Source organism: Mobula birostris, chromosome 32, assembly GCF_030028105.1.
Source record: "Mobula birostris isolate sMobBir1 chromosome 32, sMobBir1.hap1, whole genome shotgun sequence".
Taxonomy (NCBI): domain Eukaryota; kingdom Metazoa; phylum Chordata; class Chondrichthyes; order Myliobatiformes; family Myliobatidae; genus Mobula; species Mobula birostris.
In genome coordinates this window covers 22603462-22624830 of record NC_092401.1, presented here as the reverse complement: position 1 = coordinate 22624830, position 21369 = coordinate 22603462, and the positions used below count along the sequence as shown (strand labels likewise).

The 21369-nt window shown below is 44.3% G+C and overlaps 1 protein-coding gene across 4 annotated transcripts in view; it reads left to right on the top strand.

The window, feature by feature from the left end:
- LOC140191228 (uncharacterized) overlaps window positions 1–21076 on the top strand; it is a 32187-nt gene extending 11111 nt beyond the window's left edge. The window contains exons 2-8 of one of the 4 annotated variants that reach the window (XR_011883794.1): window positions 3643–3825; window positions 5711–5806; window positions 7302–7421; window positions 8073–8210; window positions 17883–18021; window positions 18955–19095; window positions 20091–21076. Coding sequence is in view for 1 of the 4 variants with exons in the window: in XM_072248417.1 (XP_072104518.1) it covers window positions 3738–3825; window positions 5711–5806; window positions 7302–7421; window positions 8073–8210; window positions 18955–19095; window positions 20091–20098 (591 nt within the window). In the remaining 3 variants the exon portion in view is untranslated. Of the gene's footprint in view, window positions 1–3642; window positions 3826–5710; window positions 5807–7301; window positions 7422–8072; window positions 8211–17840; window positions 18022–18954; window positions 19096–20090 lie in introns of all 4 variants that reach the window. The other 3 variants (XR_011883793.1, XR_011883795.1, XM_072248417.1) reach the window with 3 other exon arrangements.
- Window positions 21077–21369: the final 293 nt, after the last annotated feature.

Genomic DNA, 21369 nt, shown 5'->3' with positions numbered 1-21369 from the left:
TTACCAGTGGTGTTCCACAGGGGTCCGTGTTGGGGCTGCTTCTTTTTACATTGTACATCAACGATTTGGATTATGGAATAGATGGTTTTGTGGCTAAGTTTGCTGGCGATACGAAGATAGGTGGAGGGGCCGGTAGTGCTGAGGAAGTGGAGAGTCTGCAGAGAGACTTGGATAGATTGGAAGAATGGGCAGAGAAGTGGCAAATGAAGTACAATGTTGGAAAGTGTATGGTTATGCACTTTGGCAGAAAAAATAAACCGGCAGACTATTATTTAAATGGGGAAAGAATTCAAAGTTCTGAGATGCAACGGGACTTGGGAGTCCTCGTACAGGATTCCCTTAAAGTTAACCTCCAGGTTGAGTCGGTAGTGAAGAAGGCGAATGCAATGTTGGCATTCATTTCTAGAGGAATAGAGTATAGGAGTAGGGATGTGATGTTGAGGCTCTATAAGGGGCTGGTGAGACCTCACTTGGAGTACTGTGGGCAGTTTTGGTCTCCTTATTTAAGAAAGGATGTGCTGACGTTGGAGAGGGTGCAGAGAAGGTTCACTAGAATGATTCCGGGAATGAGAGGGTTAACATATGAGGAACGTTTGTCCGCTCTTGGACTGTATTCCTTGGAGTTTAGAAGAATGAGGGGAGACCTCATAGAAACATTTCGAATGTTAAAAGGCATAGACAGAGTGGATGTGGCAAAGTTGTTTCCCATGATGGGGGAGTCTAGTACGAGAGGGCATGACTTCAGGATTGAAGGGCGCCCTTTCAGAACAGAAATGCGAAAAAATTTTTTTAGTCAGAGGGTGGTGAATCTAAGGAATTTGTTGCCACGGGCAGCAGTGGAGGCCAAGTCATTGGGTGTATTTAAGGCAGAGATTGATAGGTATCTGAGTAGCCAGGGCATCAAAGGTTATGGTGAGAAGGCGGGGCAGTGGGACTAAATAGGATAAAAGGGATCAGCTCATGATAAAATGGCGGAGCAGACTCGATGGGCCGAATGGCCTACTTCTGCTCCTTTGTCTTATGGTCTTATGGTCTAAATTCCACCGCTGTCAAAGCTGGTTCCAACAACCCCGGACACCTTCAAATAGCTAATTGCGCAACCTCTCTTTCTAACTCCAGCCTGGACCTGAACTGACAGCACAACCAGGCTGAGACTTTACATGCTGCCGTTAGAACCCCAGTCTCTCATCTGCCCCCTCCCCACCAACCACCACCTCTCCCAACCCCGTGTCTCCTGGGTCCACGGAGCCTCCGTCTTCTTCCTTCTCACATCAGAATGCCTACTTTCTCCTTACTGCTAGAGACATTTAGTGGTGTCTTACAGGCCATGAGTTGGAACAGTGAGGTGATAACTGAACACCCCAACCCTCCTCCCTCCTCAGATACTACCAAACTTGTTCCCTTCTCTGATCACAGTTCTCATCCATACCGGACATTCTCAATTCTGTCTGACCTTCCCCTCTCTGAGGCGGAACGTCCTGCCCTCAGTAAGAGCCTCACCTTTGTGCCCCTGTACCTGCCATGCCCACAGTGAAGCTGAGCTCTTCTTCCATTGTCGCCATCACTGTCCCTACTTCTTTGGCAAGGACTCTTCAGCCTGCACCGATGACCCCTTCTCCTGTCTTCAACCCTCCTTCTCTTCCTGGACACTCTGCTCTGGGTCTTTTTATCACTAACTGACGATGAGACATAAACTATATCGACTAACACTCATCTCTACAATTCTAATCTCAGTCCCTCCGAATGTGTGGCTCTGCACTCTCTCCACACTGAACCCCACCTCACCATCAAGCCCGCAGATAAGTGGGGTGTTGTAGTAGTCTGGCAGATTGACCTCTACCTTGCTGAGGCCAGGCAGCAACTCTCAGAAACCTCCTCTTACTTGCCCCTTGAACAGGACCCCACTAAGGAGCACCAGGCCATTGTCTCATGCGCCATTGCTGACCTTATCGACTCTGAGGATCTCCGACTCACTGCCACCAACCTGAGAGTTCCCTTACCCCGCGCCCCCCGTTTCTATCTCCTTCCCAAAGTCCATAAACCTGACTGTCCAGGTAGACCCATTGTTTCTGCCTGCTCCTGTCCCACTGAACTTGTGGCTGCATACCTCAACTTTGTTTTGAGCCCCTGGTTCAGTCCCTTCCAACTTACGCCCGTGACACTTCACACACTCTTGATCTTTTCAATGACTTTAAGTTCCCCGACCCTGATAGTCTCATTTTCACTGTGAGTGTCTATTCCCAATACATCTCCATCACCCTTCAGGAGGACCTTAAAGCTCTCTGCTTCTTTCTGGACAACAGATCCAAACATTTCCCTTCCCGCCACTCTCTGTCTTCCAGAACTGGTTCTCACCCTAAATAATTTATTTTTTGGTTAATTCCACTTCCGTCAAACTAAAGATGTAGCCATGGGCGCTTGCAGGTGACCCATAAATGCCAGTCTTTTCATCGGCTGGGTGGAACATTCCATGTTCCAAGCCTACACTAGCATCACTCTCCAAATTCTGCCTACACTACATTGACAACTGCGTTGGTGCTGCATCCTGCACCCACTCTCAGGCTGAGGCTTTTCATTCCAGAACAACTGAGATGCCCTCCTTCTTCAGAGAAAGGGACCTCCCTTCCTTTACCATTTATGCTGCCCGCACCCTCATCTCTTTCATTTTGCACACATCTGCCCTCACCCCATCCTCCTCCCGCTACACCTGGGATAGGGTTCCTCACCTACCACCCCACGAGCCTCCACTTCCAGAATAATTCTCTGTAACTTCTGCCATCTCCAATGGGATCCCACCACCAAGCACATCCTTCCCTCCCACCCCACCCTCTTTCCACGGGGATTTCTTCTGACTTGACTCCCTTGTCCACTCATCCCCCTCCGTCCTGGTACTTATCCTTGTAAGTAGAACAAGCGTCACACCTTCCCCTACACCTCCTCTCTCACTATTATTCAGAGCCACTAACAGTCTTTCCAGGTGAGGTGATACTTCTCCTGTGAGTCTGCTGGGGTCATGTACTGTATCCAGTGCTCCCCGTGTCCTGTATATTGATGAGACCTGACGTAGACTGGGAGAACACTTCACTGAGCACCCTTGATCCATTTGCCACAAAATGGGATCTTCCGGTAGCCACCCAGTTCAGTTCTGGATTGCATGCCCAATCCCATTCTGACATGTCACTTCATGGTCTCCTCTACTGCCACGATGAGGCCACATTCAGGTTGGAAGAGCAACATCTTATATTCCATCGGGGTAACCCCCAACCTGATGGTGTGAACATTGATTTTTCGAACTTCCGGCAATTGTTCCCCCAACCCTGCCTTCACCATTCCCTATTCCTGTTTCCCTCTCTCTCCTTACCTGCCCATCACCTCCCTCTGGTGTTCCTCCTCCTTCTTTTTCTTCCATGGTCTTCTGTCCTCTCCTGTCAGATTCCCCTTCTGCAACCCTTTATCTCCTTCACCAATCAACTTCTCAGCTCTTTACTTCACCTCCTCCCCTTCTCATGGTTTCATCTATATCTGCCACCTTGTACTTCTTTCTCCCCTTCCCCCATCTTCTCACTCTGACTTCTCCCCTCCCGTTCCAATCCTATTGGAGAGTCTTGGCTCAAAACATTGACTGTTTACTCTTTTCCATAGATGCTGCCTGGCCCACTGAGTTCCTCCAGCATTTTGTGTGTGTTACTTGAATTTCCAGTATTTGCAGATTCTCTCGCGTTTTAGTTACAAGGGAAATGACTGACCCTTGTTTTGCGACTCTAACCCCTTGTCTGTTTCTGTCCCGGGGAGAAGAATTCCAAATCTTTCTTTCCAAATTCCAAGGTAAACTAATTTACCCCAGTGATGGTATGTTGTGATGCACAAAAATTTCTTCCCTAAGGACAATGAACCTCTGAAGCTCTGAATTCACCAAGGATGGTGAAGGCTGGATCATTAGGAATACTTAAGGTGCAAATAGATACTGTAAATATTTGCAAAGTCAAGGCATTGAGTCCTTGGGAAACTGGCACAGAAGAATCAGAACCAGATTCATTATCACTGTCTTCTATAACATGAAATTTGTGCTTTATGTCAGCATTACAGAGCAGACATAAAATTATGATAAATTATAAAATAGATGCATGGTACAAACAGAAGGACTAGTGAGGTAATGTTCATTGGTTCTTGGGCCATTCAGAAATCTGAAGATAGTGGAGAAGAGGCTGTTTGTAAAATGCTGAGTGTGCATCTTCACCATTTCCCTAATGGTAGTAATGAGAAGGGGGTGGGTCCCAAATGATGAATGCTGCCTTTTGAGGTGTTGTCTTTTGTAGATGTCCTTGATGATGGGAGGGTGGTGTCTGTGATGGACTGGCTGAGTCTGCTGACTCTTTTGATCCTGGGTGGTGATGCAACCCATCGGACCACTCTCCTCCATAGAAATTCCTAACAAGGTGTAGCGACTGATGTCCCTTCCTCATTACTGCATCAATGTATTGGGCCCAGGATATGTTGTGTTGATGTCGATGCCGTGGAATTTGCTGGGAATTCCAATGGTGCAGCACTCCAATCATTGGAGTTCATCTTTTGGAGGGATGGGATGGAAAATAATTTGTTCCTTTGTTGAGAGAAAATTACACTTAAACTGGAAATCTTAAGCTCAAAGTAAATTTATTATCAAAGTAAGTATATATCACCATATACTACCTTGGCAATCAGTTTCTTTCAGGCATAAACTGGAACATAAATAAACACAATAGAATTTATGAAACATTATAAATAATAGAGACAGACAAACAAGCAATCTGCAAAAGAGTTCAAATCATGTCAATAAAATAAGTAAATATATAATACAGAGAACATGAGACGTAGAGTTCCTGAAAGTGAGTCCATAGGTTGTGGAATCAGTTCATCGTTGAGGAGAGTGAAGTTGCCGATGGTAGTTTAGGAGCCTGATGGTTGTTGGGTAATAACTGTTCCTGAACCTGGTGTTGTGGGACCTAAGGCTCCTGTATCTCACGATCCAGGACTTGCCCTCTTCTCAATAGTCCCATCAGCAAAGCAGTACAGAGCCTGAAGACCCACACTCAATGTTTTCTAAACAGCTGCCATCAGCCCTGTCATCAGATTTCCGAAATGTCCATGAACTCACGAATACTATCCCATAACACCTTGTTTGGATATTAGTTAATATTTATCACTTCAAAGTTCAAAATAAATTTAATATCATATGGTAAGTTACCATGTACTATCCTGAGATTCATTTTTTGAAGACATTTACAAGGAAATAAAGCAATACAGTAAAATTTATATAAAACTCTACATAAACAAAGACTAACAAACAATCAAAGTACAAAAGAAGGCAAAACTTGGTTCTCACACCACTAGGTTCAGGAAGTTATTACCCTTAACCATCAGCCTCCTGAATCAGTGCAGATAACGTCAGCAGGTGATGTGGAGTTATGTGAGCTTTGGAGACCGGTGTCAGAAGTCAATACCGGTGGCTGGATTTTGGTCACTGAGAACAAAGCACAGACACTCCTGTGATCAATGCCATCAATCCAAAGTCTGGTTTTGCCCATCTCAGGAGGTGGGGCTATTAACTCTCTCACCGTCCCACAGTTGTCATCATCTCTGGCTATGTTCAGTATTGGGGTGTTGTGTTCCAGGAGGGAAGGAGTAAAAATGACAGAACCAAAGTCTAACAGCTTCATTTTCATTCTTCTAGTTATCTTGTGCTGTGGTATGTTCCAAGACATTCTGTCCCAAAATCACAAGTGTCAACCAGGTCATCGATTTGAACCATCACAAAACAAATGTTTCGGTGAGTTTTAAATTCCCTCAGGTGACTGAGTTTGGTTGAGGTTTAAATGGGTGATACAGTCCAATTAATGGTTTCAATGAATGTACATTTGGTGCCCACGTTATTAGGTACACATGTACCCCTGCTCATTAATGCAAATGTCCAATCAGCCAATCATGTGGCAGCAACTCAATGCACAAAAGCATGCAGACATGGTCAAAGGGTTCAATTGTTGTTCAGACCAAAGATCAGGATGGGGTAGAAATGTGATGTAAGTGACTTTGGCTGTGGAATGATTGTTGGTGCCAGACAGGGTGGGTTGAGTATCTCAGAACCTGCTGATCTCCTGGGATTTTCACACATGACAGACTCTAGAACATCCAGTGAGCAGCAGTTCTGTGAGTGAAAACACCTTGTAATGAGAAAGTGTTATGTTTTGTAACTCCAAAACACAAAACGAATTAAAAGCAAAACCACAGAGCCAGAGCCAGGGATAACTCATGTACATTTAGTTTTGTTTAAATGAACCAGAACACTTACTCAAACAATATATTTACAATATTACTCAAATATTTCTGAGCTATTAAATACACAACAGAAAGGTCAAAGGAGAATGGCCAGACTGGTTCAAGCTGATAGGAAGGCGACAGTAACTCAAATAACCATGTGTTACAACAATGGTGTGTAGAAGGGCATCTCTGAATGCACAGCACTGTATGTTGATCCCTCTGAAGGTCCCTCTGAGTTCCTCTCCGGTAATTAAATAGATTCCAGTATGGATAATTGTGAAATATGGTCTAACTAGAGTTTTATAGAGCTGCAATATTTCCTCACAGTTCTTGAACTGTGAGTTCACAACTAATGAAGGCCAACACACCAGAGGCCTTTTTAACCAGTTGATTTAATGTGACAGTAGTGCTGCACAATATTCAGGGGGGTGTCCCTGGTGTGAAGATGGGATCGAAATGTATGTGTCAAGCACATTGATGGGTCTGGACTTCACACATGGACCAGTGAGGACAGTGGGTGGCCTTCCATGAAGGGTATGTATGAACCAAATGGTTTTGAAGACAGTCTGGCACTTTTTAAAAATCACATCGCTACAAAAGTCAACTTTAATATTATTTATTTATTTAGTGATATAGTATGGAACAGGCCTTCTGATCCAACAAGCCACACTGCAGCAACCCACCTATCTAACTCTAGCCTAATCACTGGACAGTTTACAATAACCAATTAGCCTACCAACCAGTAAATCTTTGGACATTGGGAGGAAACCACAACACTTGGAGGAAATCCACACACTCGTGGGGAGAATGTACAAGCCCCTCACAGACAGTGTCGGAATTGATCTCTGAACTTCGGAATAGCCTGAGTTGTAATAACGTTGTGCTGACCGCTACATTACCGTGGCATCCCTGATGTTATTTTATAAATTCCATCAACTACAGTAGAATCCACTTGTAATGGAGAGCAAAATGTTCACTATTGTAAAGAACTTTTCCTCTTTACACAGATATCGATGAATGTGAAAATGTTGCTATATGTGGACCTCGCAAAAGCTGTTGGAACACAGCTGGTTCTTACAGGTGTCAATGCAAGCAAGGGTACAACGCAGTCAATCAGGACTGTGAAGGTGAGGACTTTAAATAACTATAAAATCAAGAATGATTTTCGAGATCTGAATTGTTAGTTGTGAATGTGTTAGGTCGCAATCAACCGGTTAGCGACCACTATGTTAGAGACCGTGAATGAAACAAAATTACGAGGGGTATATTGCAGATAGGGAAAATGCAAACAGGATTTTTCCACTGAGGTTGGATGGAACTGCAAACAGAGAAACATGAGGGGATCTTCATCACTCAGAGGGTTGTGAGAGTGTGGAAGGAGTTGTCAGCACCAGAAGTTTGGATAGGTACATGGATAGCAGGGGTATGGAGGGTTACCAGTGAAGGTTGATGGCATTGACGAGATGGGCTGATGCTTCTTCTGTGCTTTACTTTTCCATGACTCTAGGGGGCGCTACGGTAGAGTAGCGGTTAGTGTGACACTATTACAGTTCGGGGTTTCAGAGTTTGGAATTCATTTCCAGTGCATTCTGTAAGGAGTTTGTACAGAAGTCTGGGCAGGGTAGTGGTAGATGAAATTTAGCTCTGATAAGTGTGAGGGTGGAGATCTCAAAGATTGGGTATATACCATGAATGATAGGACACTAGGGAATATTGAAGAATGAAGGGACCCTAATGTGTAGTTGAAAGATCCCTGAAATGTTTCTCTGTCTGCACAGATATCGATGAATGTACTTCCACTCTGTGTGCCCATGAAGCAACTTGTCAGAACACAGATGGTTCATTCAAGTGTATTTGCAGCACAGGTTTTCAATCGACTGAGAAGGCTGGCTCCAGTGGAAGGAGGAGCTGTGAAGGTAATGACCATAAATAACTGTGACATAGAATAAAGATCAAATTGCCAATCTCTGGGGTGGTGAAGGTCAAAGTCAAAGTTCAGTTTATTGTAATATGCACAAATAGATGTATGCTCTAGTGCAATGTAAAACTTACCTGATGGGCCAAATGACGTAATTCTGCTCCTATATCTTTTGATCTTACAGTCTTACCTGCAGCAGCATCACAGGCACATAGCATCATGTAAGAGTCATTCATAACAATCTGATTAATTGGTCCATTGGTTAATTGGACAGATGCTTCTTTGGGAGAACTCTGAAAAAATAAAAACTAGTCGTGAACATTGCCAGTATTCCCTTTGGTTACCTGGGACAATATATGCCACTTAATTGATGCAACACACAACCATTAATACATGGCTCCAACAGAATCAAAAATCAAATTCCAGCTGACTATCACTGACATGTCATGAAATTTGTGCAGTACAATGCAATATAAAAAATATAAGTTGGAGTCAGAAATATATATTAGAAAATTAAATACACTTGTGCAAAAGTAGCGAGGTAATACTCATGGGTTCATTGTGTGACGAAAAACCAAGTTATCAGAAGATTGATGCTAATGAGAGAGAGATAAGTGAGACAATGGAGAAACATTCAAAATGCTAATAAGAGAGAAGAGAGAGATTAACGAGAAAGAAACACGTTTCACAATATTGACAGGCCGGTTGCTTTGAACCTGAACTGTTTGAAGTTTGATGGACAGGCGATACCCCAGCAGGGGGGTAAAAAGAACAGGTTCGCTAAGGCACGACACACCACGAGATCATGAGATAATGAGACCCTGGAAGAGCGGTGTTCCCCCACAAGTTGGTGGGAGTTTGGAGGTCTGAGCGCGGGAACCGACCATAGACGCACACGGTGAAAAGGGTACGATCGGTGGGAACCTGGTGTGTGTGTCCGCCCTTGCCTGGGTGCCGGTTCACCGCGGAAGAACGGTCGTATCCGGAACAGAGGGGTCACAGTCGGTGACCACAGAAGACATAAAAAGGGTTCACCCGAAAGCTAACTGCGAAGAACATCAAAGGTCTGTTTGAATCAGAATTTGCATTCTCTCTCTCTCTCCAACAGCACAACAGCGATTACTGCGAACTGTACTAAGCTGAACTGAACTCTGCGTCACTTAAGACTGATCATTTTACCCCTATACTGCGATAGAGCTTGATTGATTCCTATTACCCTAGTTCTGTGTACATGTGTGTTTTATCATTGCTAACCTGTTGCATTTATATCCGTACGATTAGAGTACTGTGTTACTTATTTCTTTAATAAAACTTTATTAGTTTCCAGTAATCCAGACTCCAACTAGTGGTCCATTTCTGCTGGTTTGGCAACCCAGTTACAGGGTACGTAACATAAGTGGGGATCTCGTCCGCGATTTTGAATGCCAAATTTGGGACTGGGTAAATTGACTGGGTAAAAATTCCCGAAAGAAAGAAAGGGCAAACAGCAGAAATGGAGATTGAGGAATTTCTAAAGGCGCCAACCTTGGAGGCATTAGAGGATGCCAGGAAATCAGAGTTGGCAACTGTTGCCAAACGGTTGAATCTTTTTAAGGGGGAGTCGACAATGAGGAGAGCAGGGATGCACAGAGCTATCATTGAGCATTATGTATCTAAAGGTGTGTTTCCCCAAGGGGAGCTGAAGGTGGTATCTATGGGCAAACCTGGTGGAGCAGCAGTACAGCTGCAGATGGAAAAATTGAGACTCGAGCACGAGTTCCGGGTAAAACAGCTGGAGCGAGAAGAGAGGGACAGGCAGTTAGAACGAGAAGAGAGAATAAAACAGCTAGAACAAGAAGAGAGGCAGTTAGAGAGAGAGAAACAGAGGGAAAGGGAATTTGAGCTGGAGAAGTTAAGGATGACGCTAGTTCAGGGGCCCATGCCGAACTAAGGTGGAGGGTTCAGGGCGACCCAGGAGGTTAGGCTGGTTCCCCCATTTGAGGAGGCCATTTTGAAAAAGTTGCTGCAAGTCAGGACTGACCGAGGGATAAGTGGGCTGTTTTGCTTCAGCGTGTACTTAAAGGAAAAGCCCAGCAAGCTTACTCGGCATTGTCCGCAGAAGATGCCCAGAGGTATGATGTGGTGAAAGAGGCGATACTCAGGATTTATGAGTTGGTCCCGGAGGCATACTGGCAGAGGTTCTGGAATGTGAGGAAGCAGTGGGGCCGCACGTATTTAGAGTTTGCCCGTGAAGTGTATTGTGAGCGTTGGTGCGCCTCGAAAGGGGTCACTGGGGATTATAACAGACTGCTACAGCTAATACTGATTGAGCAGTTTAAAGGTTGTGTCCCTGAAGGTATGAGGCCCTACCTAGATGAGAGAGAGGCAGAAACCTTAGCCACAACTGCTAAGTTAGCGGATGAGTACATGTTGACACACAAATCGAAGTTTACCCTGAGTAAAAGCTACCAGAAAAGTAGTCAAGAGGGCGGAGAGAGTCCGCCAGAAAAGTCAGAAAGTAAGCTGGGGACTAGTGAGAAGGATAAGGAAGACCAGGAGCAGTTTGGTAGGAAGTCTCCTGGGGTCGTATGCTATAATTGTGGGAAAGCCGGTCACTTTGCGTCCAGGTGCTTTGCCCCAAAAAAGGAGGCGGGGAAAGGAAAAACGACAGTTCCAACTGGCTGTATTGAGCTGGCAGACAAACCACTAGGGGAGAAGAGGTCCGATAAAGTTCAGGAAGGGCGCGAGAAATTTATTTCGGCCAGATTGGTGTCAGTGAAGGAGGGGTTAAACCTGGTTCCAGTACGGATCTGGAGAGACACTGGAGCTTGTCAGTCATTGATCTTAAGGAGTGTGTTAGACTTTAGTTCAGAGACACAGACTGGGGAGGTCAGGGTGATAAAAGGCATTGGGAAAGGGACTGAAGCAGTACCTTTGCACCAGATACACCTAAAAAGCGACTTGGTCTCCGGACCAGTCACGATTGGGGCGAGGCCCGAACTACTGATGGAAGACGTAGAGGTCTTACTCGGTAATAACCTCGCCGGTGGAAATGTTTTCTCAGCAGTTAAACTGACAGGCCAGCCTGCCAGCATTGAGGCCCCACCCATGGACTCACAAGTTTATCCCGTTTGCGCAGTGACTCGGCGCATGTCCAGAAAGGCTGCCGAAGCGAATATAGATTTAGCTGAGACGTTTTTACCAGCCTTGTACCAGGAGGGGTTAGAAAGTGAGAAGAAGGGGCGTAGTGAAACGGAAGTTGAGGTAGACTTATCATTAGCAAGGAAGGAATTTATACAGGCACAGGAATGAGACGAGGAGCTAATAGTTTTGACGGAGACAGCTCTCTCTGAAGCAGAATTAAAAAGGGAGCCAGTGGGCTATTATGTGAAGGAGGGAGTACTAAGGAGGAAATGGAGACCATGTACCGTGCCCGCAGATGAGGAATGGGAGGTGGTACACCAGGTGGTAGTGCCGAAAATTTATAGGAGCGAGATTTTTAACCTGGCCCACAAGATACCCCTTGGTCGACATTTTGGGGTGAAGAAGGCAGTCGATAGAATCATGAAAGAGTTTTACTGGCCGCACAGAAGAAAGTATGCTATTGACTATTGTAGACATGAGCTAACACAGTTACAAACTATTGATATGTTAACAGCTTGCCACGATAAGCGAGCAGACCTAGTCGGTGTTATCATGAAAATTAATGAGGCTAGGGTGCCACCTGATAAGGGGAAAACCCATTTTGAAAAGATAAGTATGGTGTCGACCAGATGGGAGAACTCTATTGTTTTGGCCAACTTTGCTGATGAGTTCTCTCACTTAACCCCCGAACAGAGCGAGCCGCTGATAAAGTTAATTAACTGGCACACACACGTATGTCCGGATGTCCCGAGGCGATGCAAAGAGCTGGGACATGGTGTTGTTGTCGCATCAGGTCAGCCTGGTAAGCAACACCCCTATAGGATGATTAATTCAGTGACAAAAGGGCTAAGGAACGCAGAAGCGTATATTGACGATTTAGTGGTCTGGAGTGACACGTGGGAGGAGCAGGTTGTAGCAGTAGAGGAACTGTTTAAAAAGCTGGCTGAAGCCAGCCTGACAGTGAACCTCGCAAAAAGTGAATTAGGCCACGCGAAGGTCACTTATCTGGGATTTGTGGTAGGACAGGGGCAGCTGGCACCGATGCAGGCTAAAGTGCGGGCTACCTCTGAAGTCCCCACCCCAACAGACAAGAGAGCCCTGAGAAGGTTCTTGGGGATGGTGGGGTACTATCGGAAGTTTTGCAAACCTTTGCGGATATTACCCTCCCTCTTACTAAGCTCTTGCCAAAGAATGCTAAGTTTGTGTGGGACGACCTTTGTTATATTTGTCCGGGACGGAAACCACCGAGAATTTACAGTGATCACAACCCATTAGTGTTTTTAGCCACTCTGAAGGATAAAAACAAAAGGTTGCTAAGTTGGAGCCTGGTCTTAGAGGATATTAAAATAACACATATAAAAGGAACGGAAAATGTGATTGCTGACTGTCTGTCAAGGTGTTGACAACTTAAAGTTCTCTGTATTAGCCGAATAGCTGATGACCATGTACATTAGTGTGTATCTAATAATGTATTCATGCCCATAATTTTTACCCCAGTAAAAATCCTTTGAAGGATAGGGGTGTGATGAAAAACCAAGATATCAGAAGACTGATGCTAATGAGAGAGAGATAAGTGAGACAATGGAGAAACATTCAAAATGCTAATAAGAGAGAAGAGAGAGATTAACGAGAAAGAAACATATTTCAGAATATTGACAGACCGGTTGCTTTGAACCTGAACTGCTTGAAGTTTGATGGACAGGCGATACCCCAGCAGGGGGATAAAAAGAACAGGTTCACTAAGGCACAACACACCACGAGATCACAAGATAACGAGACCCTGGAAGAGCGGTGTTCCCCCACAAGTTGGTGGGAGTTTGGAGGTCTGAGCGCGGGAACCGACCATAGATGCACAGGGTGAAAAGGGTACGATCGGTGGGAACCTGGTGTGTGTGTCCACCCTTGCCTGGGTGCGGGTTCACCGCGGAAGAAGGGTCATATCCGGAACGGAGGGGTCACAGTCGGTGACCACAGAAGACATAAAAAGGGTTCACCCGAAAGCTAACTGCAAAGAACATCAAAGGTCTGTTTGAATCAAAATTTGCATTCTATCTCTCTCTCCAACAGCACAACAGCGATTACTGCGAACTGTACTAAGCTGAACTGAACTCTGCGTCACTTAAGACTGATCATTTTACCCCTATACTGCGATAGAGCTTGATTGATTCCTATTTCCCTAGTTCTGTGTACATGTGTGTTTTATCATTGCTAACCGGTTGCATTTATATCCGTACAATTAGAGTACTGTGTTGCTTATTTCTTTAATAAAACTTTATTAGCTTCCAGTAATCCAGACTCCAACTAGTGGTCCATTTCTGCTGGTTTGGCAACCCAGTTACGGGGTACGTAACAATTGTCTGTTCAGGAGTCTGATGGCAGAGGAGAAGGTATTCCTAAAAAGTTGAATGTTGTCTTCAGGCTTCTGTACCTCCTGCATGATGGCAGTAATGAGAAGAGGGCATGTCCTGGGTGGTGGGGTTTCTTCATGATGTCCAACTTTTTGTCACGTGGTCCAACAACACCTTATCAGAGCCGGTTCAGTGAGGAGCTGAGAAATCCATGGGGATATGACTATGATCGTGAGATGGAGGAAAAAATTCAGAGATGGACCATGTAAAAATGAGAGCAGCTTGGAAATTGGCAGCAAATATGATGAAGTTTGTTAGTTCTGCATGGGTATTGAAAGCAGCACTAATACAGTCCCTGATGGACTGGAGAAAGTGTTGAGGGAGGTGGTCTTGGCTGGACTGAAGCAAGGTCTCTTCCTCATGTCCCACCAAAGGTCTGGGATACCTTCAATTACCACAGTGACACCTTTTTCCTGGAGGAAGTGAAACATGATGAAGAGGGAGCAAACAATGTTTATGATTGTGAAGGATTTTGTCTGTTCACTTAGATATCTATGAGTGTGAATACTTTCCGTGTCACCATCATGCAATTTGTCACAACACATTGGGTGCCTACCAGTGCAACTGTGTTGCAGGGTATCAGGCATCTACTGCGACCACCAGCCTCACTGCAGGGAAGGTTTGTGAAGGTATGGAATTTCTGTCACTGTCAAAATTGAGAATAAATCGCAATGAAGTGTTGGTGTCAAGTATCCTCCAGGATTGTTCTGAAGATATTCTTAGAATAAATGAATAATCTGACGGGGAGTGCACCATGCAAATCCCACAGATAAATTGTGTGTGTTGGTAAATGGCATGCTTTTATTTAAAATCGTTGTTTCCAAGTATTTTGAGCTACAGGGACAAGAATTCACTGACAAGGCAGATCCTTTGGAAACAAGAATCCAACATGCAACACAACCTTTAGGACCACATCCAAACTGCTTGGCAGATTGAGCCACCATGCGTATTACTGTTCAAGTCCTGCATCCCAAATTCCCATATGGACCAACATCAAAATCAAAGTCAAACTCAAAGTAAACTCAGGCATACTCAATAAATTTATAGAATAATAATCATAATGGAATCAATTAAAGACTGTAAGAACTTGGGTGTTCAACCAATGTGGAAAAGGCAACAAACCGTGCAAATAAAAACAAACAATAATAATAATAAATAAATAAGCAAATAAACAAGCATAAATATCGAGAACATGAGATGAAGACTCCTTGAAATTGAGTCAGTTGGTTGTGGGAACATTTCAATGATGGGGCAAGTTAAGTTGAGTGACTGTATTACTTTTGGTTCAAGAGCCTGATGGTTCTTCTTCTTGAACCCTTAGCTCCTAGTGGAGCATAGGCCATCGATGACCTCACAAAGTCAATGGAATGGTTGGAGTTCATCAACGTTTCTGTAATCCATTGTACCACCAGAGAAGGCGAGGCTACTGCTGACCTTCTCCATTGGGATCTTCAGGTGATGACAGACAGCTTCTGAATCCAGTGAGCTACCAACCATCTCAGACTTAAGCAGCTGGAAAGACAATGGTTCTCTGATTTGGTTCAATCTTCGGCTGTATGTTCCTTTACCCCATCCAGCTCTCTTTCTGTGTGAATCTTTAAGGCCTTTTACAAGAAAACCAGTAAATTGTTTGTTCCAACAAGTGCATTCTCTATGTTTAAGCAACATGTCAATGCTTTGCTTCATTTAGACCCACGAGTCCACGTGTAACAGGGAGGAAACAGTGTTTATCACTGTGAAGGAATTTGTCTGTTCACACAGATATTGATGAGTATGAATCCTTGGCCTGTAGCAAACACACAACTTCAAACAACATAGTGGATTCCTGTAAGTGCAACTGCATTGCAGGTTTTCAGGCATTGCCTGTGACCACCTGCCTCACTGTAAGAAAGGTTAGTGAAGCTAAAGACTTAATATAACCATGAAATGGAGAAGCAACCCCAGGTAGAGATTATCACTGACAATTCTACAGTTTGACCTGCAGATTCATGGGACTAAAGAAGAAAATCACTGCACTGCTCTGTGCACGTCCCACAGGAGAATTTTATATGTGATGGCTTTCGCGTTCATAACCTGTTGAGTTCCTCCAACATTTTGTATCTGCCTGTGTTTTTGTTTTGTTTGTTTTGACACAACTGATGATCAGCTCTGAATATTTTAGTTTGTCAAATGAATGTAATGGCAATTAACTAAGATTTGAATGTGACTAAAACTAGTTTTGTTGCAGTCACGTTAAAGGTCAATGGAGCCACGAGGTTTTCTTTTTTCCTTCCCTGTTCCCTCCCATGGAAAAGCAGCTCCAGATGTTCCACATAGCTATTGACAGGCTCATGGGATGGAGCTCAGGGCAGCAATCATCTCATCTTCCAGCAGTTAACTTAACATTTGGTTTTTTGAGTCAACTCCCAAACTCCACTTCATAGAAATGATGTGTTCTGGAGAGTAGATTGACTGGCTGCATCACAGCTTGGTAGGGAAACAACAATGCCCTTCAACAGAAAAATGCTATAAGTAGTAGTGGATACGGCCCAGTCCGTCATGGGTAAAGCACCCCCCACCACTGATCACATCTGCCGCAGAAAAGCAGCATCGATCATCAGGATACCCCATCAACCAGGACATGCTCTCTTCTCACTGCTGCCAGCAGTAAGAAGGTTCAAGAGCCTCAGGACTCACTCCACAGGGTTCAGGAACAGCTGCTACCACTCAACAAGCAGACTTTTGCACCAAAGAAGGTAACTTGCACCAAGAACAAGGAATGAAAGGGTTATCATACTAGGAACGTTTGATGGCTCTGAGTCTGTACTCGCTGGAATTCAGAAGGATGAGGGGGGGCTCATTAAAACCTTTCGAATGTTGAAAGGCCTATACAGAGTAGATGTGGTAAGGGAGTTCCCCATGGTGGGAGAGTCTAGGACAAGTGAGCACAGCCTCAGGATAGAAGGGCGCCCTTTCAAAACAGAGATGTGCAGAAATTTCCTGAGCCAAAGAATGGTGAATTTGTGGGACATGCAGCTGTGGAGGCCAGGTGATACGGTATATCTAAGGCAGAGATGGACGAGTTCACGGCGCTAGCCAGGCATCAGAGAACATTTCGGGAGTGCAGTGTTATGTGTTTTACTGGAACAGGGCTGCACGAGGACATACCCGATCAAAACTTTTCCATGGACAGCTTCCAGACCATTTGGGCTGACCGGAAGTGCACTGAGAGCAGTAAGCATAAAGGAGTTGGGGGCTTACTGTTCTGGTTAACAATGGATGGTGCAATCCGGGTCATATTATGATCGAGGAACGCATTTGTAGACCGGATATTGAACTTTTTGCAGTTGGACTCCGGCCATATTCCACCAAGATACAACACTGGGCATCACGGTTGTTCCTGCCCGTGGCCATCAAACTTTGCAGCTCCTCCTGTGGAGGATCAGACACCCTGAGCCAATAGGCTGGTTCTGGACTTATTTCCATTTGGCATAGTTGCATTTTGTTGTTCGATTGTTTGTGGTTTTTGTATTGCTATATTTATGCTCTATTCTTGGTTGGTGCAGCTGTAACGAAACCCAATTTCCCTCGGGATCAATAAAGTATATCTATCTATCTATCTAAATTGTTAGGTTCGTGATTAGACAAAGCATCAAAAGTTACGGGGAGAAGGCCAGGAACTGGGGTTGAGGAGGAGATAGAAACAACTGTAGGTCATGATTGAATGGTGCAATAGACTCGATGGGTCATATGGCCTATTTCTACTCATATGTCTTATGGTCTAACTTCACTAAACTTGAATTGCCCCATCACTGACATGTTCCAATAGCAATGGACTCACTTTCAAAAACACTTCCTCTCATGCTCTCGCTATTTATTGCTTATTGATTTATTATTATTATTTCTTCTTTTTTTATTAGCACAGTTTGTTGTCTTCTACACTCTGCTTGACCACCCTAGTTGGCCAACTTTCATTGATTCCGTTATGGTTATGATTCTAGAAACACACTGAGTATCCCCACAAGGTAATAAATCTTAGGGTTATATATGGTGATGTATCTGTATTTTGATAATAAAACTTACTTTGTAATTTGAACTGATATGCTGCCTCAACCCAGAAGGTCCTTCCCCAAGGACAGTCACTCTGTCCTTTGTTCCAGCGAGGAGTTCTGCTCTGTGTTTAAGTAACCGGGTGCTGAGTTATCCATCCAGACCCACAGAGCCCAGGTGTAACAAGGAACAATCTGTGAAATATACTCAGATGGCTGTGGAGGTCCACTCATCACATCTATTTCAAATGTAAGTTGATCTTTGATAGATTAGCAAGTACATCAAAGGTTGCAGGGGGAGCCAGGAGAATGGGGTTGAGAGGGTTTAATAAATCAGCCATGATGGAATGGTGGAACAGACTCGATCAGCCTCTGCTTATGGTCTTATGGCTTAAATACTGCAACCTCTGAAGTTAGAGAATGGAGAAGGTCAGAGGATCAGATAGCATCTGTGGAGAGAGAAACTGGAAAAGTGAGAAAATGAGGCAGGAAAGTGTGTCCCTGATAGGACGGAGAGACCAAGTTTGTAAACAGGACATAATGCATCCAGGTAATGGATGAATGCCCGCAGTTAGAGAGAAAGTAAAATAAAAATATAGGGTGCTGGGTATCTGAAACCAGGGATGTTGCTGGAATCTCCCAGCATTCTGTTTCTCACCCAGAGATCCTTCTTCATCTGCTGAGTATTTCCAATGCTGTACTTCCAATGCAGATTCAGAGAGGGAGTGGGCAATGAACTGAAATTTAAATGTGACTAAACCTGGTCTTGCCACAGTCATGTTAAAGATGAATGGAGCACTGAGAGTCCTCTTTCCTCCCTGCTCCCGTCCAATGAAAAGCAGCTCCAGTACAGAAGGCAGGGTTGCTGCCGACCTTCCACACTGTTGTCGATAATCTCATAAAATGGAGAGCAGGGTAGCAACCATCCCAGTTTCTCACAGGTGACTCACCATTTGGTTCCTTGAGTCAATTTTATCTGCTCCTTAACTCCAATCTCCTCATTTTCATTCTCAAACCATAAGTTCCCTTTCCTAAGAATAGTCACTCAATCCTCTGTTCCAGGGAGGTCTTCTCTGGATTAAACAACACAGTGCTGAGTTACTCCATCCTGACCCACAGAGCCCAGGTATAAATGGGAGGAATCCATGTTTACTGTTGAGAGAAATTTTCCCTGTTCACACAGATATCAATGAATGCAAGTTCTCACCTTGTCACAAACATGCAACTTGTATCAACGTAATGGGATCCTACCAGTGCATCTGCAATGCAGGGTATCGGGCATTACCTGCGACCGCCAACCTCACGGCAGGGAAAGTTTGTGAAGGTAAGAACTTTGTATCAACATGAAATTAGAGAATAAATCCCACTGACTGAGGATACCAGTCCTGTACAATTTTCCTGTAGAGTCCCACAACTAAAGTAGAATGTAACGTGGCAGCTCTAGCTGGCATCATGATTAATAATCGAATTCTGGTTCCCAAACTCTCACACAGTCTAATATCACTCATGGGGACAAGGATGTGATTATGAGTGGGAAAGGAAGAGTCATGATGGACAATGTAAAGATGAGAACATCTTTGAGATTGCCATCTAAAATAACATTTCTCAGTTCTGTATGACTGTAGGAAGCAGCATCAATGCAACTGTTGATGGACTGGAGAAAGGCTGAGGGAGATGGTCTGGACAGGATTGAAGCAAGTACTCTTCCTCGTGTCCCACCAAAGTTCAGGTGTAGCTTGGCCCACGTGAATTCCTACAGCCACATCGATGACCACGAGAAAGTGAGACTTGAGTAAGAGATATCAATGAGTGTGAAACCACTTCGTGTCACCTTCTCACAACTTCTTACGGCACAGTAGGATCCACCCTGTTTAAGTCCCACATTGGTGGGGTTACTTCCCCTGGTCATGGTCACTATCCTCACTCAGCTAAAGGTCTTATCCATTGAAATGGTGGGATTGTTTCTGCCTCCACTTGCCTTTTGCATGAGATCTGATGTCAGTTTGCTCCCCTTGCTGGGAGTGGTGTCTGCAGGGTCTTGACAAGGTATCTTGGCCTTGCCCCATCCTGTGTCCACCACACACAAGAAGGCACCAGCTTTCCAACAGACTGTTGTGGGCCAACACAGGTGATGAACACAGTGTGATTCTCATTCCCATTCAAGCCCTCCTGCTGACCATGAATCCCAAGGACCTTTGACTCTCCTGGCAGAACCCCCAGGGCAGTGAATAGATGAATTCTACCTCCTTAAAGTTGGTCTTAACTCGATTTTGTCTGTATCCAAGACAAATAATAGCTATCTCATTTTGTTTTATCTAGGCTTATAAAGTAATAAACAGATGCATTCAAGACCCAATGACAAGATTCTTCTCAGTAGAGTTTCTCTCTTTCATTTTCTTTCGCTCTCGCTGTGCGTCTGGCTCTGAAGATTGTGGGTTCAAGACCCACTCCCAAGAATGGAAAGCTACATTGCAGAAATGGTCACACCAACAGTATTATTTGGCTTGTACTGAGCTTGTAAAAAGACACGATCTAACTGGAATTCTAGAATCGTGTGTGTATGAAAGCGAGTCAGTGGAAGAATATGTGTGAGATTTGGCGTTATGATGAGTGTGATTACAAATTTTTGCAACATTTCCAAGTTTTGCACAGGTATCTTGTGAATTTGACTGTTGTTCCTTATGAGACATATGACTGTGGTGCCAACATTGTTGAGATCTTACCTGAAGTCAATGTGAGATACCAGATTTGAACTTGACCTTCACCTAACATGTTGCATCTGTACAGCTTCAACATAAAGATCAGGTACACAACGTGCACCAGACTCTAACGGATACAAAATCCATGTAGAAGATTGATACAGAACTCGGATATGTGCACAGTTCAGTTCACATGCAGGCACTCACTACACAGACCTAAAGCACAGGGATAGCAGAAACATACACACAAATACACATGTGCAGACACACACACACACACACGGCAAATGTGCACTCACATACACAGACCTGAAACATATGTGCAGCAGAGACAGACACACACACACACAGAAATACATGCTTGCACAGACGCATACCACACAGGTGTGTGCACATGTACAGGCGCGCACGCACACACACACCACTTCAAGTGCTGATTTTAGCCTGTGATGGGGTAGCTAAGCAACACTTAACCATCACGCCTGCTCCTCTTCTGCCTTTATAAATAGAGACTGACTGCCAGCCTTGCTTTCTGCATCTATTTTAAAACCATCTGTACAATATATATCATATGTTTTAATTGGAATAAAGCTCTTTATTTACCAATTTGTGCATGCTTGCTAATCACTACTGTTGATCAAAATTGATAAAATACAAGAAATAATTAAACCTTATTGCACTAACAGTACAATGTGTAATAAGTAAAAGTGAAAGAGATTTTGAACTGTAGAAAGAGGGTTCTACATGGATTATCTCATGCTGAGAGGAATGACCCCCTGTCATACCAGAGTGATGGATGTGGCAACAAGAGCCAGAGGTGTTACGTCAGGGGTCTATCCTCGACTGACCTAAAGACCCATGAGATGTGTTCTTGAGACAGCCCATGAGAACAGCCTTCT